Genomic DNA, 23,290 nt, shown 5'->3' with positions numbered 1-23,290 from the left:
AATGCTTCACAAAACTTCGCTTCACAAAATTCGCTATAAAAACGTAGATTCCATCTACTGTTATAGAATTAACCTTCTCTGTTTACAACAGTTTCTCTTATTTCCTTCATAATTGTTACTAAAAGCTCCAAAATCCAAGCGAGCTTAGCCACAATCTAACTCATCTAGATACACCTTTTCCCAACCTCACTACTCACAGTTCTATCTCTACCGGAGTTCCGAGTTCTAATGCAAGCTTAGTTCAACTTAGTTGAATCAAACTCAATTCCTGACTTCAATCTTTCTGCCCCTGCATCATCTAACTTTTCCTCAGAAATATTTAATCCTTTTACAAATGCCTCATCAGGTTCTTCTTGAAGTTCACTAACTACATTTGTTCGATCTTCATTGTCTTTCGTAGTTCCGGAGTTGCTTTCATGATTCCTTCTGTCATTTCCAAAGTTTCTTCCATTGTTGCTTCTGTTTCCGAAGTTTCTTTCATGATTCCTTCTGTCATTTCTGAAGTTTTTTCCATTGTTGCTTTTGTCCATTATGCAGTACTTTGTTGTATGTCCGAAGTTGTTGCATAGCTAACATATTGGTGTTTTGCTTTTGGGATTCTGTTGATCAATAGGTGCTTGACAATTCCAAGCTGTGTCCAAAGTTGTTACACTTATAACACACGATTTGCTTTCTTTCATCAAAAGGTCTTTTTTTCTCTTGATGTCCTCTCATTAGATCTTCTATGTGTAGGGTTAGTATTTCCAGACATTTTGCTATTCCTTTTATCATTATAATAGTTAGGCTTCTTACAATCAATTGCTTTATGGCCCATACCATGACAATTATGACAATCAAAATTCGTAACATGATTAAATGACTTATTTGTACAATTTTTTTTCATATGACCTATTTCATTACATGAAAAACACTTACCTCTAAATTCATACCTGGTTTCCTTAGGAGATTCCACTTGCTTAGGTTCATCCAATTTCTCAGTTTCCTTCTCTGGTCCAACTTCTTTAGATTTATCAGAAGATCGATTGGATTCAATCTTATCATCAGATTTATCTTTTCCTTTCAGATTTGATCCACTTTCAGGTTTCTTCACGGACATATTAAATAGGTAACCAAGACTGGTCTTATCATAGGTAGGTCTTTGTATTGACATAGATTCATCAAACTTTTCGCTTCTAGAATAAAGCTTTTTAAGTTTTACTTTACTTTGAGTTAGTTCACCTTTCACAATAGTGTTGTACTTTTGAAGTTTTTCATGATCTGTTCTTAATGCTTCAAGCTCAGATGTCAACTTTGCTAGATTGACTCTAAGATTTGAATTTTCAGTCTTTAATTCAGATTCAACTTTGTTAGGATCACTCTTCAAACTTAACTTCAGATTAGTAATCTTCAACTCATGCTTCAAGATCTTGTACTCTGTTTTCAGCTTTGAATATTCATCATCACTAGTTTTAGTTTCAGTAGATTCAAGCTTGGATTTGAGATGTTCAATGTTGTCTTTCAGTTGTCCAATGTATACATTGGAGTCTTCATATCTATCCTTCAACTTATCTCTTCTTCAGTAAGGAGATCAATTTGTTGAAGTGTCTCTTCAAGGTTCTTCATCAACTGTTCCATATCCATTGGGATCTTACTCAAGATGTTAAGCCTCTTCTGAGTAACTAGGCATTGATACCAATTGTTAGAAATATGTAATACTGAGGAGGGGAGGGTGAATCAATATTCTACAAACTTTTGTCACCAATTGGATATTATTAATTACTGAACCATGCATAAGAAAGTAAACAAACAATGCTGAACAGTAAAAGTAACCATACACAAAGAGAACTCATAACACCATATTTTGTTAACTAGGGAAACCTTGGCCAAGGGAAAACCTCGGTGGGAATGATGCCTACAAAGATATACTGATATATATGTTCTTTGTTAGAGGATGAAACCTGTTAGGAGTTAATAAGAAAATTCAGTATATAGAATCCCTGTTAGGAGACTTTGAATCCCTGATAGGAGATTCCAACCTTGATAGGAGTTGTAGTATAATGTATGCAAGAAGAGCTCGCTGCCCAAACATGCACTTTCAATTACAAGAAAAACTCACTGCCCAAACAAGTAACTTACTTTAAGTTCCTCAAATATAGAAGTATAGATGCTGTAACTTATTCTCAGCTGATTTTTGACCTCAGCTCGATCTCGGATCACAAAATTAGGTTCTCAAAAACTTAGTATATATTGCTTCACAAAAAGTTCTCATATCACTTTCACATAAAAAACGCACATTTAACCTCGCAAGATATCCTTTGCATAAATACCATGCCTTTTCACAAATTTCTGCTAGGTCAGCTAAGACTACAATATACTTTTCCAACTTAGAGTAAACTTCTAGGATGTTGGCCCTAATTGGTCAAGTAATTATTTTGTAAACAAAATAATTCCTTTACCTTTCATTTCGATGTCCTGAACATCTTAATTATCATTCTTCCGTAGTGTCCGTACTGATGTCCGAGATTATACACGTCATCATCAACATGTATACTATCTCCATCTAACCTTGCTAGTCATAATATGACGTCAAAAACATTTTACGTATAAAACAATGCACTGCTGTAAACCATTTTCATACTTAGACAATTTTCTAAGTACCAAAAAGCTAAGTACCTTTATTTCCGAGGTTTACTACAAGTATGTACATCATGTGTTGCCATTAATGACAACATTTACATATCTGTATATAGCCAATTGTCAACATAATCTTTAAAGTACAATAGTGAATGCGTGTCCCCAACATTAATATGTTGGAAGAACCAACACTAGTACAAATGTGCATTGTTTTTTGAATTTTAAATACAATCACTATTCATGACCTAGTTTCTATCCTATTCATAGATTTTGTACTTGACGAAGTAGTGAGTCATAATCATATGTATATATGAAAGTGTTTTTGGGATATACTAGAACAACACAACTGAAATTATAATGAGACCACATTTATATGTATACAATGAAATGTATTTGAGTTGTGCAACAACCCTACTATCTTCCAAGGAATATCCTTCACATTTTTGACAAGATGGTGGTTGGTAATTTTAAAGCCTTCTTGGATGATAGGTTCACCTACAATAAATGTGAGGCACACCCTTCTTTTGGTAATAGAAAGCATGTGACATTGTTGAGTAGCAATACTTCCTCTAAATCCTAATAAGTATGTATTCATGGTAACGTGAAGGAAGCTTTTGGGTCATGTGTGCAAGATTGGTCTAAAACAAACCTTGAGGAAATACTAGCCATCGTTGAGAGGAAAAGTCCATAAGTTTGACAATTAATTGATGAATTTTTTGAGACAAGTTAATCATAGAAAAATTGCTAAACTGGCTGATTAGTCAACGAGTTTTTACTAAAAAATCTTTAATTTTTTAAAATACTTTGCTAGGTTTTACTAAAAATTATGCAAGTTTTAAAAAAAACTGTTGCATTTTACGCGCAGTGTCAAAATGAAAAAACAACATAGCTAGCTTTTATTTCTTGTTTACAACAACTTAAGTAGAGAGAGGTGGCAGAAAATGGGCTTCCAAGCCCTTGCTAAGTGATTGAAAAGTATTGGAGGTAGATTTGAGTTTATTTAGGGCCAGTTCTTGGAGATACGTCTAGGATGGAGAGCGAGCCACACACATAAGCAAAAAAACCTAGTGAGGAGGCACAATCACGCCCACCGCAAGCTTTTATTTCTCAAAAAAACCTAGTGAGGAGGCACAATCACGCCCAATGCAAGCTTTTATTTCTCTCTTATTTGCTAGTAAAGTTGGGAAGAGGAAGATGCAATTGTAATGATGTATTTACTAATAGTTTTGCAGTAAGTATTTACTATTTTGCTTCTAGCCATCAACCCTATGAATGACAATGTGATTTTGTACTCGCTTTGCATTTTTATATATACTTAAACTCAACTTGTTTCTTTTGTGTTCTCATAATTAATTCATTGGATGCAACTTCTCATCAAATTTTGCAAAAATAATGCATTTCTAATTAAATTTAAGTTGTCTTTTAAATTTCAACTTTTTCAAAACTAGCTGATTTTTTTCCAATTTTTTTTATGGTTGAGTGTGTTTTTGCCAAGTCCGAGTTTTCCAACTATGATGTTGGGTACTACTAATGATTCATTAAAAGTTTTGCATAGGTTTCTTTTTGCTTGTAGATTTTAATAAAAAAAAGGGATACTGTTCATTTAGTCTAAAGGACAAGACCCAACTTATAAAGAACTTAAGATATGTTTAATAAGCTAACCAATCCTAGTATATGCAATATGGAATAAGCTCACCAATCCTAGTATATGTTTAATGTGCAATTCGGAATAAGAAATTTTATGTACATGATACTTCCATGTTGGACATCAGGTTACCTTGGCATAAACTAAAGACCATGGACTGGATCACCTTGTATTTTTTGTGACTAAATTTGATGTAGGAGCATCTTGGGTTGTGTTATTGTTTTGCTCGGTTATCACTGTGAACCCGCTCGGTAACTTATTTGTTGCTGGCTCGATGGATGCGTCCTTGTCTTCATTCATTGAGTGGCTCGGGTTCCTTGTTCATCGAGTGATTTTCTGTCTTGTGTCCACCGAGTGCCTTGGTGTGACTCTTTGTGGCTGTTGTTCAGTGATGTCTAGTTCTTCTTTCGATGAGTTGTTTGTCTAGTGCTTATTTGAGAGGCGACCTTTGTATTAAATTGTGGGTCATGATTTAATGGGATTGATCATTGGGATGCGCATGGACTATTATTTGGCTGACCTTCTTCAATGTGATGATCTAGAAACTTCTGTAAGGCGTTTTCGCAAATATAAATAGAAGATCTTGGTCTAGGCTTGGTAGCAATAATAAGTAGGGGGAATTAGAGGAAGAGATTGTAGATCTCGCATGTTGGAGGTTACTTTTTGTGTATTTGGATTATTGTATTGGCCGTAAACTAGAAGGCCTCACAGCCAGGCATGATTGATAAAAACTTGATGATAAATTAAAGATTTTTGGTTCTCTCTCCTTTTGGTGTTGTCCTTTGTGAATTGCTTCCGTTGTGAAACTCAACAAGGGTTGGTTGATTGTTAGGTGAGCCTTCAACCCTTCCTTTCATCTATCTCCTTGCGTTAGGTGGTATTAGAGCGAGGTCTCATTTGTGTGGAGATTGGATCTTGGAGAACCTTATGTGAATTTGGCTATAGGGTGTCAGATTTGAGATTTGACCTATAACTTGCGGAGGGTTACGATCTTGCAGGAACCTATTGTCAAAATGGTTCGTGGTAGAGGAAATGTTGATAATGCCATTATGGACATGATGAGACAAATCGCAACTAGACTTGATGCTGTTGAGACAACCCAAAGGAGCACCTTCATGATGTTAATGATGATGAAGCATTAGGAGCACCAAACCTTAACCCTAAACCTGAGGTGCAATCTGATGAGGAAAGATTGTTAAGAGTTTTGTCTAGGGCACATTCTAAGCCTGCTGTTGAGTTTGCTAGTTATGATGGAGGGTTGGACACAAACACTTTGTTGGATTGGATCTCTGAGATGGAGAAGTTCCTTGAATTTGAAGGCACCCTTGATAATAGCAAAGTGAAGATAGTAGTCACCAAGTTGAAGGGCAATGCTTCACTTTGGTGGGAGCATTTGCATATTGATAGACAAAGGAAAGGGAAAGAGAAGACCAGAACATGGTTGAAGATGGTAAATAAATTGAAAAAGAAGTTCCTCCTTGCTGATTATGAAGTCAATTTGTTGAGGAAAATGCATAGTTTGAGACAAAAAGATATGAGTGTGTAGAAGTATATTGAGGAGCTATACAAATTAGACATTAGATTTGGACATGTTGATGACGAGGTAGAGAAAGTGGCTAGGTATTTTAATGGTTTGCAAACCACAATTCAAGATGAGATTAGTTTTGTGAAATTGGATAGTGTGGAAGAAGCATAACAATATGCCTTGAAAGTTGAGGAGATCTTGACAAAGAAGCATGAACAAAGACAAAGAGGTAGAGGAGGAAGATTTCAAAGAGGGAGGGGTAGATCGTATGGAGAAAATACCAGATTTGACAATATTGTGATATTATGAATTTATGTGTGATATTATGCCTATGGATTGCTGACATATACTTTTGGGTAGACCCTGGCAGTATGATAGACAAGCATTGCATGATGGTAGATTGAATCAATATACTATTTGGGTGAATGAAAAAAGACAAGTCTTGTTAACTTTGATAGAGGCACCTTATGAAATTTTTGTACTGTGGTATGTGTTTGCATGGTTAATGGAAATCAATTTCTAAAAAGATATGAGGAAAGAAAAAGTTTGTTTTGCTGTGATTCCTAATGTGCCAAGTAATGCTAGTATTGATTGAGTTCTAACACTAGCAATGCCTCCTCATCCTCTGTGTTCTCCTCACTCTCAATGCACTCATCCTCCTCATCAATGTCATCCAATCTTGCTGCGAATCCACCCTTCTTCATAGCCCGTCTCTCCAAATCATAGATGTTATCATCTGTAACAATGGAGGCTTCTCCTGTGATTTCCAATCATAGTAGGGATCTATGTCATTCAAATCAAGTGGACGAGCTGGTGCTAACTCTACCTTTCTTATGCACAACCTAAGGTTATAGTGCACATAAACAAGGTTATTGAGGAGTTTCTGTGCTAACTTGTTCCTCTTCTTTGTGTGAATGACCTCAGATAAGCTCCAATTAGGCTCACAAGTGGATGAGCTACATGGCTGGCATAAGATGCGAAGGACAAGTTTTTATTGATTTGGAACATTTCCATCCCACTTTTGCCACCAAGCATTTTTAAGATAAATATTTAAGATTTAGAAAGCAAGGCAAAAAGATACTTTAGAAACTTTGTTTTTATCTACTTAACATGCATGGTAAAGAAGCCAAAACCCAAATATTGTACTTGGGTTTTGAGTGTTTCTTACTCTTCTTCCCAATTTTGAGAACAATGGCTTTCCCATTGCATTCTGATACACTTCCATTTTGGCCACATTGTGGTCTCTCACGTGGCTATAGTGTGGTCTCTCACGTTAACCTTAGGTACCATCCTCTGCTCGCAATCAATGAAGCCCTCCATGACCTCTCCATTGGGATCCTCATGGGATGGAGAGAATCAAAAAGAAGGGTTGAGGAAGTACCCTTTCGCACGAATTGGTTGGTGGAAATGATTGTTCCACCTGCCAATAATTTCCCTTATGGGGTCAAATTTTAGGCCGCCCCCATGTAGTAATTTTTTATAGCTTCTTGGGCCCTATCCATGGCCTCTTAAAGATACCCCATTGGAGTTTGCTTCCCATCTACCAAGCATAGAACTTTAATCAAGGGCTCAGTAAGCTACAATTGACAAGTAGAAAACTATTATCATTAGTAGAGACTAGAACTAAAAATTAATAATGAAAGACTTGATTATTGAATACAAAAAAATTAAATATTCAACTTTTGAAGTTTCCAAGTTACCTGCACAAATTTTGTAGCATTATCAAAAAAGTGGTTGTCAAAGATGATGTATGTAACACTCTATACATGTGGCTTCTATGAATAGCTTGAGTCTAGCCATGTTTGACACTCAACTAATTGCTTCAAAGGACTCAAAGAATCAATAACACTTTGGAATTAATAACTAACACGTTCCTACATATCCTTTAATGGACATGCAGCTACTGGGGCATTTACAAATGTAGTTGTAGAGGCATCCCTTTTTGCCATTTTGATGAAGAATCAAACTACACGTCACATACAAAATGATAGCACAAATTTAGAAATTTAATAAAGAAATTTAGAAACAAACTAAGTTAGTTGAAATCTTTAGATAAGTTTAAACATGGCTGAAACTTGAAAGAAAAAAAAAACAAGTATTAGGTTATGAATTATAAAAAAAATGAAATATTTGAGATAACTATGAAACATTTGCTAAAAATGGTCTTAGATCTCATTCATTACATTCTAAAAGGAGTTAGAGTAGATTGGAAATGGTATGATAGAGTTTGTATAAACTTGGATTGATTTAATACAAGAATTAATTTTAATTTTGAAGACAAAAGAGAGAATTTTGAAAACTTATTTGTGAATCCAAATTTGCTTGAAAATCCTCTTCTAATTTGCTCCAAATCCACAACAAATTGATCTAGAACGTTGCAATTGATGGTCTTTTCTTACAAGCTAGAGTTGTTGTTGCACCAAAAGATCAACTTGTTAATGCCCGATACAACCACTAGACATATAGAACACAGGAGGCAGTTAAGCCATGTCACGAATCTCGAAGGGGAAGGCTGGCGGTTAGTCCAACAATTCTCTCCTCAGTGTTACCCAAGGAGATTCAAACCCGTGACCAAGCTCTGATACCACTTGTTACAAGCTAAAGTTGCCGTTGCACCGAAAGTTCGATCTGTTAATGCCCGATACAACCACTAGACTTATTGAACACAGGAGGCGGTTAAGCCATGTCACGAATCTCAATTGGGAAGGCTGGCGGTTAGTCCAACATTTTTCTCCTTCCAAACTTTTGTACCCTCTCCAAATTCGCTCTGCCAATGAAAAAATGAATATGGTCTCTTTCTGGGCCTTACAGAGCTTTTAATTGGGACGGGTGATGAGTTAGAGGATTCCGTGAGAAGTCAAATAATTGCCGATATTTTCTTCATATCTCAGTGATATATTTTTGCAGTTATCTGCAATAGAAGTTGGGCGATCTTGTAGCAGAATATCACCATTTTTGCAAGAAGTAAAGTTATTGCCAAGAAGTTGGTGACAAGTTGAACTACAATATAGACTATGGGCTGCAGTACAAGGCAATGCTCATAATGTAACCTCTTCCATTTAAGCAGTAGCTGAAGGATCTTCAGGGATGTCTCCTGTCTGATGCGTAGTAATTTATTTGTGTGAGTTAGGATTCCGATTTCTTATCTGTGGTGCTGAATGAATTATAATAAAATAATTTGTAATGCATTGTTAGTTTGTGGAACCAACTATTTTATGTGGAGCAAACTATTTTATGGTTAATATGTTTGGCTTTTGGGCTAGTTCATGTTTTGTTGTAGCAGGGTCCCAATGACTTTGTTCTAATAATTGTTGGCCTTTTTAAATAACTGTAGACTGGTGAAGCAATTGATCCTGCTATGGTTGTATTATGTGTATGCACTATAAGTCGCTGTCATCTTACTCCAATGATACTTTAGCCAGCTGATAGTGAACAGGCTTAGCAGATATATGCATTTTCAAATCTCTGTGCTTAATTCTCTTTGATGATTACGCTGCCAAAGTGCTATGCCTTAGCTTTCAGTCAACCAGCTGGGCTTAGAGATTTTCATCTTCTCATTGTGCTACTGCTAATCACTTTAACTTACTAAGTTCCAGAGAGCAGGGCCACAAAATTTCATTTTTGTCTATAACCATTTGATCCACATATTTGACAAAATTTTCTTTTTCTATTTTCAGGTTATTTTGCATGGGGTTGTTAACATGCAGCTGCCAAACCAGTGGTTGTGGGATATGATTGACGAGTTCATTTATCAGTTCCAGTCATTTTGCCAGTATAGGGCAAAGCTCAGGACCAGGACGGATCAGGAGCTCAGTCTGCTGAGACAGTATGATGAGGTAAGGGTCTGCAGTCCATTTGCTCTGCGTGTTGGTGAAATTTAAAATACAGCTGATCATCATGAGCAAAATTGAAAATATGAAAGTTCAGTGTTTTCTCTACAGAGTTGGCTATCATAGGTATGTTTTTGTAAATCAGGGAGATACAAGTTTCCCTTCTTATTTCTTTTTAATCAGAATTTTTAGTAGTGTCATTCTATCTCTCTAAGATAAGTTTAATACTAATTCAATTTTGTATCGTTGAATTTTTTTTGGTAGGGATAGAGTTCCAAAATTTCCTTCTTTTAATTTTTTTTTTTTGAAATTAAGAAATGCACAAATTTTATATGCCCATTAGGTAGGATTTGACTTTTCATCCTTGATAATTCTTCACTATTGGATGAAGAACTGAACTATCAACATATAAATTATCAGATAACTACTGGTTGCTCCTAATTGAAAATAACATATGTCACCATGAATCAGTTCAGAATTCAGATATCCATTTAAAGTTCTGCTAGACACAACCATCTCACTTAATATTAATAATTAGGCTTTTTCCAGAAATCTAAGATTGATGTAAAAAGTTAAACATAATAAAGTTTGAACTCCATTCAGCTAGAAGAGCCGGATCATGCTGGCCTTTTTTGCTTTTCAGTGCTTGATTGTTGATTCTGCATCAGCCTCTTCATTGACGTTGGAAATCACAGCCGATTGAGAAGAGTAGATGTGCTTATCTCCTTGTGTACCCCATACAACAAGCTGATCACTTCTTGCATCATCTAACATCCTTTTTGGGGCCTAAGTTCTGACCTATATTCTTACACCTTTTATGGTGTTTAAACTGGGTCAGCATGTACTATCATTTGTTAGTCGGTCACCCATATAAACAAATTTATTGCATATTTTTCCTTAGCCCTTATCTGTTATTTGAGGTGCTAGAGTTTCTTTGCCCTGCAAACAATGAAAGAGTACAGAAACCAGGAAGTCAAAACTCAGGAGGTGTATGCATGATAATGCTTTTGAAAACCCATCATCAACTCTGTGATATCTGATATGGTCACTCTTCATTGTCTCTCGCTTTGTGCATGCACTTGAATTGGCTGCTCCGCTGCTCAGGAATTATGTTTTATCATAATTTTGGTCCTTATATCTGAGCTGCTCTCTCCTTGACATGACATTATAACAGACATTTTGTATTTTACTAGAGTTATTAATGGCAAATTTTTTCCTGCTGTACTTGAATGAACACTGCATCTTAGTTTGTGGGATCTATCTGACTCTTTTCTACCTTGGATTCTTTCAGGGACATCAGCCACAGAAACTGTTTTTCTATCCTTATCTACCCATTACTATGGCTAGGAAGGGAGTTTCTCTGCTTTTCTTTGTCTCTAGCTGATAGAGTCTGTTTCAGAGGAATTATTTACAGTGTTCATCCCGATCCCCCATGACTGAACCTGATAATTCTCATTAGATTTCTCTTCTCTAGCATAGATTGAGCAATGCCTGTTTGCTATTGGTTTTATTTTAGTATATGTTTCTTTTCTTTTCTGCTGTTGTTCTTAGGTTAAGGTTCTCTTGCCTAGCCTAGGGATCCCACTGATATGGGAAGCTTTCATTTTAAAGCCTACAGTCAATCTGTTTTATAAACGAGACTTAGGGCACTCCATTCGAACAGGTAGAGAGTATATGTGAGTGTCAGGTGTGCAGCATGGTTACTCTCTCAGTTTTAATAAAATATAGATGCAGATCGAGTGATCAGATTTGTGAGAATTTTGCTGTTCATATCTTTAGCAGTATGTGCTAATGCACTCTGATCTGCTGTTTCAATTTGCTTCCAGATTAAAATTCTTTGCATAGAACATTAAATTAAAAAATATTTCTATTTCTGAAAAAAAGTTTTCAAATAATAATCAAGCTCAAGTCTCAAGAAATAGATGCAAGCAAGAATATGCAGTGTAGAATATATAATCAATCATATTAAGTAGGCTTATTCCCATTCTTCAAGGAATAAAAGCTGCTGATACATTATGCATGTTGGTTGTCACTTACATTTTCTGTCATCATGCTTTCATTTGATCATGTGAATGATACTTTAGGGGCCTATGGTGATTGGAGGAAACTTGATGTAAAATTGGATGTCAAAAATAGATCAATATTGAAGTTTTGGTTCTAATTCTTCTACATACAGGCAAGCTTATAATATGTAGTTTAAAATCTCAACCCCCACATTGAGCAGTAAGATAGGTCAAGTCTATCTGAATTCAGGCTTTGCTTTTCTGGAACACAATGTAGTAGTATATATGACCCATATCTGCAACCATTTAGGATATCCTAAATTTGATTCTTGAATGCTGTTATATAATGATTATTTTGACAGCGTCAGTTTGATTTTATTAGATCACAAGCTTGATTCTCTTTCCTTTAGTAGACATTGTGATTACAGCTATAGATACAGTTACAGTTGTTGATAGAGCTGAATTCAACTAACCAAACCTGTAAACTAGAGGGTGTTGTGATATTCAAATGCAAGCTGCTATTTATTTGATTCAGGTAGGCAGATTTATTGGGATTATTTTTGATTAACGGATTATGAAAAGGTTTAGAGATTGGAAGATATTATATTTCAAAACAATGACATGGTGATATTTGGTACATAAATTGTGGATTCAGTGTTGAATATTAAATTAATTTGTTACTGAAGTACTCATATAGATTTTTATTTTTTGTAAAAGTTCACCATGGTAACAGATTTTTTGGATATTTATATTTTTCTTGTTTGTAGGGAATCCGCAAAGATGAAATTGAAAGCATTTTTTGTTATATTGTCAGTTGTAAATAATGATTCTAGTTGAACAATCTCCCAGCATGGTCAAGACAGTCAAATTGAACTAGTTGAATACATAAAACTCAAAGCCAAGTTCAAGCAGACATGTATTTGATACATACATACATACACACAATACATACATGTATATAGATACATAAATACATATATGCATAAACATACATGTGTATATCTATATATTGTATATATACATGCATGTATATACATATATGTATGTATGTTTGTATGTATATACACACACAGACACACACACACACACACATATATATGTATGTGTGTGTGTGTACAGTTTTTAATATTTTATTGAAGGATAAAATTGTAGTTTCTAACCATAATGCTTTAGATTAAAATCAAGCTCAATGATACTGTAAACATTTTCATTGCCTTAATTTTTTTGAAGAATAAATTGGAGTTTTTGTTCATGATGCTTGGACTTTTGTTGTTGCTGCATTGTTTTTCTTCTATGTTAATGGTTTTACGTTTTTTTTAGGTTTTCAAATTTGGAAATATATTTCACATATTCTTTAATAAGGTGATCAAACTTAAATTTTATAAGATTGTTTTAGGGTCCATTGGGAGGATTTAACCTACACATTGTAAAATGAACTTGAATGCAGAGATAAACACACAACAGTATATATTCAGATATCCTCAAGAGCAATTAATCTAATAAAATGGGTGATCTTTTGTTGCTTTTTTTGAAGCTTGTGAATGCCTTGCTTGCTAGAGATTCCTCTATCTTGTTCGTATATCAAATATTGCCTTTTTGCATCAGCTTGGTCAGTTTTCTTTGTTGAGGTGTGTAGAAGGATTAGTGTATTCAGGTTCATCTACTTGCTTTTCACTAACTGATGCCATTGCATGCATGCAAGTTAGGCCTAAATGAATTCCAGAAATAGGTAAATGGATTATCTACAGAAATGTAGGAAGGCAATAAATTTAAAACAATATTATTAGGCATAGGCATATCTCTCTAGAAGTACAGATCAAAAATACCTTTTGCAGTAGTTATTGCAACTGAGTTGATCCCTTGAATATCTGTAAGGTACAAACAGAGATCATTATTCAATTATTGTTGATTTGTTAGGTATTGAATCTAAAGATTTTACAAAACTGAGGTGTATCTATTCATACATTTACCAAATAGAACAAAATACTATTACTCTTTTACTAGCAATTTTCTCATAATGAAATTATGAAAGCAGTGGTTCATGGGGATGTGACCCTAAGGATCCAGTTGGAGGTACAGAACATCTTCGCATGGACCTGTACCTTACAAAATGGACAAACGAGTTTGGTCGGGTTTTGAGGTTCAACTAGGTCTATGGGTAGCACCGAAGCACACAGACCTTAATGGCATACACCATTTTTATAATTTTCTTATTGTCAAAACAATGCATATAAAGCCAAAATCCAGAATTCTAGAAATCAATGCAAATCCAAAAATTCTAGAAGACTATTATTCAAATTCTCTTAAAATTCCTACCAATTTGCTTTATGATGTTCTAATGCTGCTGTGTGTGTTCAACATGGCCAAATAGGGTAATGCAAAAATTTATGGTTTTAAACCACTTCTTGTACATTGTCGGTGTAGTGTGAGTCAATGCATCACGTTCGGCAAGTATTTGCTCGAAATCTTGACACATTCTATCAAAACATTGCTATAAAGCTTAATGGGTTACACTCAAAAACTCAGGTAGGGGTGAAAATGTTTCAAGTATTTAGCAACTTGCCAAGTCAATGACCTATATTTTAATAGCCACTGAAACTCACGTACTAATTGCACCCCAAATTTGGAAAATGTATGCCACTGCATCCCCTTGAATCCTATCTTGATAGCATGGAGAAACACTAAGAAAACTGAAAAATTTAGAAATGATAAAGAGAACCTTAGACCTTTGCATGTGCAGAAAGTCTTGTGCCCCAAATTGTAGAATAATAAAATGAAGTGGTTGGTGAGCTTGGACAACTTAATCTCTCATGATCAAGTTCTTCATGGGAACTTGCAATATCTTTGACCTGTTGGAAGTCATTTTGTTGCATTGTTGGAATAAGCTATTTCAGAGATCGCCTTATTGTATTGTGTTGATTATGGTGTTGTTGGAGAGACATCATATTATACTTGATATGGTGTCATTTAAGAGGCACCATGTCATGCTTGGTGTGGTGTGCATAAGAGACATAATATCTTACTGGACATTCTTTTTTAGTAGAGGCAACACGTGATCCCTATTACGAGGTAATTGGTAAATACTTGCTTATAAATAACAGAGACCGAAAGGTCAATTTATACAAAAGAATGAGACGATGTTTCCTTAGGAAATGATCGTAAAGAATAGAAACATTCTATTCCAGAGAAAGCAAAAAACGAAAGCAAACTAAAGCTAAAGATATTTACAAGATAACCATTAACTAATAATAGACGTCTTATCTATTATTGTAATACCCTCCCTTAATGGTTAATCTATCTAACACACCAAGCTGTCCTCTGAATTTGACAAACTTATCAGGACCAAGAGGCTTGGTGAGAATGTCTGCAGTCTGATCTGTGGTAGGAACATACTGCAGATCTATAGTCCCGTCTTCAACCAGCTGTCGTATGTAATGACAATGAACATCCACATGCTTGGTTCATTCATGGAAGACTGGATTCCGTGCTAACTTGATAACGCCTTCGTTATCAACAAACAGAGTAGTCGGTCCTACTGGTGACATCTGCATATCCCCAAGCATCCGACGAAGCCAGACACCTTCACATCCTGCCTTAACAGTCCCTCTATATTCAGCCTCTGTAGAAGAGAGAGAAACTGCCTGCTGCTTCTTGCTGGTCCATGTGACTGCACCGGATCCCAAACTGAACACATATCCAGATGTTGACTTTTTATCATCAAGAGAGCCTGCCCAATCTGAATCTGTGAACCCACTGAGTTTAGGATTAGAACTCCGAGAATACAAAAGTCCATAATCAGAAGTGCCCTTCACATAACGAAGCACACGCTTTGCTGCCATCCAATGATCAGCCTTAGGAGCTATCATAAAGCGTGAAATATAGTTGATTGCGAAACTGATATCAGGCCTAGTAGCAGATAGGTAGATGAGGCTGTCTACTAGTTGCCTATGCGTAGTATCATCAACGGAAGGAGAATTAGACTTGGCTGATAACTTGAGACCTTTCTCCATAGGTGTAGATGCAGGTTTGCAATCCTGCATTCGAAATTTGTCTAACAAGGCCCTAGCATATTTGGACTGAGAGATGAATATACCAGAAGATTGTTGCCAAACTTCAACACCTAAGCAATAATGCATGAGCCCAAGGTCAGTCATATCAAAAGACTGGCATAAGTGTTGTTTGATTCCCTGAATCAAAGATGCCGAACTGCCAGTGATGATTAGATCATCCACATAGATAACCAGAAGGATGATGTCACTGTCAGTAGTCTTGATGTACAGATTTGAGTCTGAAGAACTCCTCTTGAAGCCTTGATCACTGAGGTACGTATCAATCTTGATGTACCATGCCCGAGGGGCCTGCTTCAAACCATAGAGAGCTTTTACCAATCTGAAAACCTGATGGTCTTTACCAGCAACCTTGAAACCAGGAGGCTGCGTCATGTAGACCTCTTCACGGAGATCACCATTCAGGAAAGCACTCTTTACGTCCATCTGATGGACCTTCCAGCCAAATTGTGCTGCCATGGCTAGGACTAACCTGATGGTGCTCATCTTTGCAGTAGGAGCAAAGGTCTCCTCATAATCAATGCCCTGACGCTGAGAAAAGCCCTTTGCCACTAAACGAGCTTTGTACTTATCCAAAGTACCATCTGATTTGTATTTGATTTTGTAGACCCATTTGCAGCTAATGGGTTTCTTCCCTGGGGGAAGTTCAGAAAGGACCCAAGTGTTGTTCTTCAGTAGGCTCTGGTGTTCAGATTGCATGGCCTATTCCCACTCTGGAATTCCTTTAGCCTCGGAATATGTTTGAGGTTCAAACACACTGTGAATGTTGGCCATAAGAGCAAAGTTAACAGAATCTATAGTTTTGCTCTTTTTCCGAGTAGTTCTCCCATCAATGAGCTCATCATCATGAAGATCAGCAAGTGTCTTAGCCCACCACTTAGGCCGGAGAGGAGAATGACCAACAGTAGTACTAGGAGATGCTTGATCAGCAAGATCCTGATCAGAAGAATCTGGATCAAACTCAGGTGAAGCATCTTCAAAACGAGGTGATCCTGCAGGAGAAGCCGGAGGTGGCTGTACAGGTATCACTGGCAGGACTGGAGCTGTAGGAGCTACTAGAGCCCTCCCATCAGGTGGACCTAATGGAAGCCAAACTCCCAAATCATGAACCTGCATAGGCTGGTCTGCTGGATCAGGAACAGGAGAAACAGGCATGAATGGTCCTCGCTGCTCATCAAAGACTGCATCGCGGCTGTATATGAGACGAGATGTCTCAACATCAATAAGGCGGTAGGCTTTGTGAAGACTGCTATATCCAGCAAGCATCAGTTTCTGACTCTTGGCATCCAACTTGGTGCGTGAAGCATCAGGGATCCAAACAAAAGCAAGAGAGCCAAAAACCTTCAGGTGACTGATTCTGGGCTTGCGACCTGACCAGGCCTCTTCCGGAGTTTTACCTTTGACTGCCACTGTGGGTGACCGGTTCAACAGATAAACTGCAGTGTTAACTGCTTCTGCCCAAAAACGCTTCGGAACATGTTTGTGTTCGAGCATGGAACGAGCCATCTCAGTGATTGTCCTGTTCCGACGTTCAACTACACTGTTCTGTTGTGGCATGTGGGGTGTGGTGAACTGGCGTTGGATGCCATGTGTATCCAAGAAGCTGGAGAAAACATTAGAACAAAATTCCCCCCCCATTGTCTGATCTAAGAGTAATAATAGATTTCCCAGACTCTTTTTCAACTAAGGGTTTAAACTTCTAAAATACAATAAATGCATCGGATTTCTTTTTAAGGAAATACACCCACATTTTTCTACTGAAATCATCTACAAACAACAGAAAATACCTGTACCCAAGAATAGAAGGAGTGGCCATAGGGCCGCAAATATCAGCATGAACAAGCTGAAGTACTTGAGAAGCTCGCCAAGAATCGCCACTGGGGAAAGGTGTGCGATGTTGCTTCCCAGCCTGACATGCGTCACAAACTCCAAGGTGTTGGGTTTGAATCTTTGGCAAACCAAGAACAAGCTCATCCCGAGCAAGTTTGAGAGATAATGCACATTTAATTGCCCATATCGCTGATGCCAAAGTGTGCTGATGGAAGATCGCCGAGCAGCCATAGCTAAGTCCTGAGAATCACCAGAATCAGTAAGTCTGAAAAGACCATGATCCTCAAGACTAACTACAATAGTAGACTTAGTCGCCCGATCAGTGATGGTGCACTGATGTGAACTGAAGGTGACTGCCAAGTGTGGAGAATGTCGCAGCAACTGACTGACCGAGAGTAGATTTAGTTCCATCCCTGGAACGTAGTACACATCAAGGAATATGAGCTTCCTCCCAACAGACTGAATTTGAATGTTGCCTTTACCAACAACCGTGTACTCTCCACCACCACCAAAGATAACAGAATCTGAATAAGGCTGGTAGTCAGTAAACCAGTCTCTGCGGTGAGTGAAATGTCGAGAGGCACCTGAATCAATGTACCAGGCAAATGACTGTACATGATCTGCGGGTCTTTTAGCCATGAAGGCGTAAAAGGCAGATTCCACCTGCTGGTGTGCTCTGCACTATTCGCTTTGGGTTGCGGACCTGATTGCTTAGACTGGGCAGCTAAGCGTTTCCGACATGCAACCTTCATGTGACCATACTTGTGGCAATAGTTGCATTGAATGTTCTTCTTTTTGGTACCATCGGATGCTGGAGTAGAAGACTTCTGCTGAGATGGTTGCTGAAACTTGCCCTTATCCTTCTGAAAGGATTTCGCAGCAAAGGCTTGCTCAGTGGAGGTGGAACTGGAGCTGCTACCGAACTGTTGTTTCCACCGATCTTGCTGAAGTAGCAGGGTATAGAGATCAGTGAACTTTAGATCAACACCAGTAGATGTGATGTTGAGAGTCTCGATAAAATGCTCATAGGAATTTGGTAAACTCCGAAGAGTGATTACCACAATATCCTCTTCCTCCATCTTGCGACTGATGGCAAGTAACTGATCACGAATTTCCTGAATCTGATTCAGGTGTGCCTGGAGCGAGGTGCGCTCATCCATGACAATAGAAAACAAAGTGTTTTTCAGAAAGAAGGCTCTGCTCTTGTCGGAAGTCTCATGAAGACCTTTTAGATGTGTCCAGATTTCAGCCGCTGTCTTGCCGGATGGAATCTGAGAAAGCTGGTCATCAGCTACGGAGAGTTTGAGAAGCATTACTGCCTCTCGATTGTTCAGATCCCATGTATATTGATCAGGACCTGGAGAAGTCGAACGCTGCTTAACACCTAGAACAAGTTGATCGGTGTTTCGATATTCGAAGATTGCGATGATGCGCTGCTTCCAGGTTCTATAATTGCGACCATTGAATTTGGAATTATGCTCGAGCAGAATATTTGTCAGAGATGCCATGGCACGTTTTTCAATGAAAAATTGTGAAAATCTGTGAAGGCACGTTCTTCGAGGCAAAAATACGAAAGACCCAGAAGAATCAGAGAATGACCCAAAAGAGAGCTCGAAAAACCCAAAAGGAATCTGCTGTCGTTTTTTGAATCCGCTGGCTCAAAAATCGAGGCACAAAAATTGAGGCACCCAGAAAAAACGGACAACAACCCAGTTGAGCTCTTGAAAAACCCACCAAGAATCTGCAAACAAAAAATTTTTTTCGACCCCAAAAATTAGGGTTTCGAAAAAAAACGGCCCTAGTTGAAAAAAGCTTGAAATAACTTCAGATTTCTTGATGAAAAATGGTCGAATCTGCTTCCCAGAGCACGATGACAGACTAAGACGGCTAAGAGCATGAAGATTTGATATAGAAACATGCAGATTTTCACTTAAAAAACGCGAGTCTCCAAAAAATGGCCACGATTTCCATGCGATTTGCAGACCCGTAATTTGGGAGTTTCTCCAAGTAGAAAAACCCTAGGTGGGTTTTGGAGAAATTAGCTGAAATAATTTTGGAAAAATTTAAACAAATAATTTCAAGAAGAAATTATAAATTTTTCCGAAAAAATTTAAGTATTTAGCTCTGATACCATATTACAAGGTAATTGGTAAATACTTGCTTATAAATAACAGAGACCGAAAGGTCAATTTATACAAAAGAATGAGACGATTTTTCCTTAGGAAACGATCGTAAAGAATAGAAACATTCTATTCCAGAGAAAGCAAAAAACGAAAGCAAACTAAAGCTAAAGATATTTACAAGATAACCATTAACTAATAATAGACGTCTTATCTATTATTGTAATAATCCCTGTATTGGCATTGCAGGAAATGTGCCATGATGTTTAACATGTTACATTGTCAACCTGAGGCTTCTTGATATGCTTGCTCTAATGTTGTAGGAGAAATGTCATGTTAATCATGTTATGAATTTTTGGGAACACAAAATGTTGTTCTTTTTTTTTTTGAGTGTATTTTTGATATAGTTACATGCGATGGTGTTTCTACTGTTAAGCTTGTGTTGTGTCATGGGAGAGATTCTATTTTGACCATGTTACATTTTAGTATGCCATTGACTGGACACCATGCAATCATGCTTGTTGTAGTCTGTGATTGGGATGTAAACACTACAAAATTTAGATATGAGATTTCTCAATGGGACATCTTTGAGACACTCTTTTGTTATTGTATCAAAAGCTTGACATGTGATGATCTTTCCAGATGTGTTACAATAAAAGACATTGCATGCAACATGGTTCAGGAAATAGCAGCTCAACTAAGAACTAAGTTGCACAGGTACCTCCCCCCCCCCTCCGGACCACGAACTGGTTCGAACCGGTTCCAAGTTTGGGTCTATTTCGAACTTGGTTCGACCAGGGTCCTTTTTTGCAGGCCTGGTTCGAACCTTGGCGAACCACGTCCAAAAATTCGAACCAAAGTCAAACCCGTGGCTACAAATGTGATTTTGACTGTTTTATTTGCAATTTTGCATAATTTTTTGGCGTCCATGTAACCTAAAAAGGTTTTATTAATTGGTTTTGTGCCCTCTCATTGCCATTTGATGTTTCTAAATAGGTTATTTTGCCTCGAAGGAGAGCACATAAGTTTTTGAGCAATCATCCGGTTGTGCAAGGAGGAGTTTGAAGATTGATTTGTTGGTGCAAGTAATAGTGGAGGCGGAGAAGGAGGAGATGAAGAAGAAGATGAAGAAGAAGAAGATGAATATGAAGAAGATGAAGATTGAAGAACTTAGAACTAAAAATTCAGAATTTTAATAGATTTTCATTCCATTAGTTACTGTTAAACCCTGAACGTGAAACAATGATACTTGAACTTGATATTTTAAATGTTTTGAATCTTTCATCTTTGATGTTGAAGTTGATTGAATTATGTTACTATATGATGGTATGATCACCATGATATGTTATTGTTTATGCTGTTTTAAAGTTTTTGTTGTTTAAATGTGTTTATGCTATTATGCTACATTCTAATTTTAACTCATGCTTCATATATATATATATATATATAGCTATAATTTTTACATGTTTTTGTACTAACGAACCCAAACAAACCCAAACCCCTTTCCAAAATTTTGTCGAACCAGCGAACCGATTCTCGAACCGCGAACTTGGAACCGAACCCGAATTGGCAACTTAGACTAAGAATGAACAATATTCTACTGTTCTAAAAATGAATCACTTGCTCTTATAATTAGAAAGGAATTATTGTAATGTATCAAGCAAGTATTAACTAAGGAATTAAAGAGTAAGGTAGCAAAAATACCTTGAAGATATGTGACCAAGTAGGGCGATTTTGTGTCATGTGAAAAGGTCTTGGTTATAAATGGACTTTTCTATTGTTCTATTCATTTTGTTCTAGCTTATAAGTTTTTTGTAGCACGCATAAAGTTGATGTTCTATGATTTAAATCTTAGCTCACAATTTTTGTCTTTCTGCTTATGCTTGTCTCTGTGGTTGATATTTGTTCCATTGATCTTCAACTATGCCAATAAATAGACCTGGGCATGACATTGATTGATTTGACATTTATAACTCTTTGGAAATGACATAGTTGGAAAACAAACCAAGCAAAAACTCGGCAAACCCAAAATTTGCAACTTTACAACCTCAAAAAAGTACTGAAATCTCTTTTAAAAACACTTTTTTTTTGGCAAAATTCAATGATAGATGTATTCAATGAGTACAAAGTGTTTTCTTCTTTTTGGTTGATTTGAATGCAAATTGAGTACAAAATTGCATTCTCGTCTAGAATCCCGATTTCTGATAGCTGGTCACAATAGATAGCTAACAAAATAAAAATAGCAAAATCTACGAGTAAATTCAACAATTCACATCTTCATGTTCCCTAATCTATTGAAAACAAGGAGCAGGTGGAGACTGTAGTCCTTGAAGCCTGCTATGCAGTGGCTCAAACTCCATTCTGGTAGTAGATAGAAATGACACCTCAACCTCATCAATCTTACATCTCCTGCTGCATGCACCTCTTCGAATACTTGTGTCTCAAAATCAAGAATCTTATCATCAGTAAACAATTATAAGCAAGCTAGGGGCTGGCTCTTCCTTTGAGACTAGCTATTCAAGGTAGATCCATCTAAATAATAGGTGACAAAAATTTCAGTCATAAAATCATAGAAGTCAGAATTTTTAATAAAATATTGTTTGCTTACAAACTCTGAATATCTTACTTGCAGGTAATTGGTGTAATAATTGGGGTGAAAATACTCAAGTCTTTGAAAGCCAGCTCTCTAGACTTTTTCTCAACCTTCTTGTGCTATTGGTTGTTAGTCCAAGTAAGGTTTGTTTGATACCAATCACATGAATAAGTGTCATGGATTAACCCAACAACACCTCAATGACCTAGTTTTTGTGCAATACGACCATCAGCTTCACACAAGAAAGTTGGAGTACAAATTACAACTGCATATTGATTTGGATAAGATTTATCCTTATAGTGATTGGATCATGCAAGATGAGGAGTCCTCTTTGTTTATTGTGGATGAGACCATTGATTTTGGGAGGCAGGATTTGGAGGATATGCCTGTTGTAGAAGGATTGGATTAGATGGCATTTATGCAGTGGAGTCGTTGCCATCTAGTAGAGGGGCAGAGCCACAAGTGTGCCTTATTGGTCAGGTGTGGAGCAGTAACCAGGTGCCAGGAGTAAACCCTATTACAATAATAGATAGTTTCTAGTATCTGTGTTTAGTATCTAATGGTTATCTATTGTAATCTTCTGTAAATATTAGAATGTTTCTAATTTTCTGTTTCTAAAATAGAATGTTTCTTAAGGAAACATCGTTCAGTCTCTTGTATAAATTGATCTCTTGATCACTGTTAATAACAAGCAAGTGTTTTACCAATTACTTCGTAATATGGTATTAGAGCCAATACTCTAATTTTTTTTGAAAATAATTATAATTTCTTGTTCTCTCCCTAATTTTTTATGGGAATGGAGAAGAGGAAATTGTAATTTATTGTAATTTGTAAGCTGCCTAGATACACAATTTATGATGATTATTTTCAAACACAATCATCATAAATCAGCTATAGTTACCAGCTAACTATCTTACCTGCTTGATGATGCTATTTTGTACTCTATTCTTATTAAAAGATAATAGAAAATATTTGTCCAGTGTTTTATGTACTTGTTTAATTTATTTTGTACTGAATTTAATATCGAATTTATCTCTTTTAGAAGAAATTTAAGTAATTTTGTA

At 36.7% G+C, this 23,290-nt stretch overlaps 1 protein-coding gene across 1 annotated transcript in view; it reads left to right on the top strand.

Moving 5' to 3' along the window:
* Window positions 1–23,290, top strand: part of LOC149551017 (uncharacterized) — a 50,066-nt gene that overhangs the window by 12,623 nt on the left and 14,153 nt on the right. The window contains exon 2 of the mRNA XM_089786584.1: window positions 9,461–9,619. Coding sequence (XP_089642710.1) covers window positions 9,461–9,619 — 159 coding nt within the window. The remainder of the gene's footprint in view (window positions 1–9,460; window positions 9,620–23,290) is intronic.

This window comes from Cupressus sempervirens, chromosome 6 (genome assembly GCF_028749045.1).
Source record: "Cupressus sempervirens isolate cs-2001-9-10 chromosome 6, ASM2874904v1, whole genome shotgun sequence".
In the NCBI taxonomy this organism is placed as follows: domain Eukaryota; kingdom Viridiplantae; phylum Streptophyta; class Pinopsida; order Cupressales; family Cupressaceae; genus Cupressus; species Cupressus sempervirens.
Note: the sequence above shows the minus strand (reverse complement) of the source record. Positions and strands in the feature narration are given on the sequence as shown.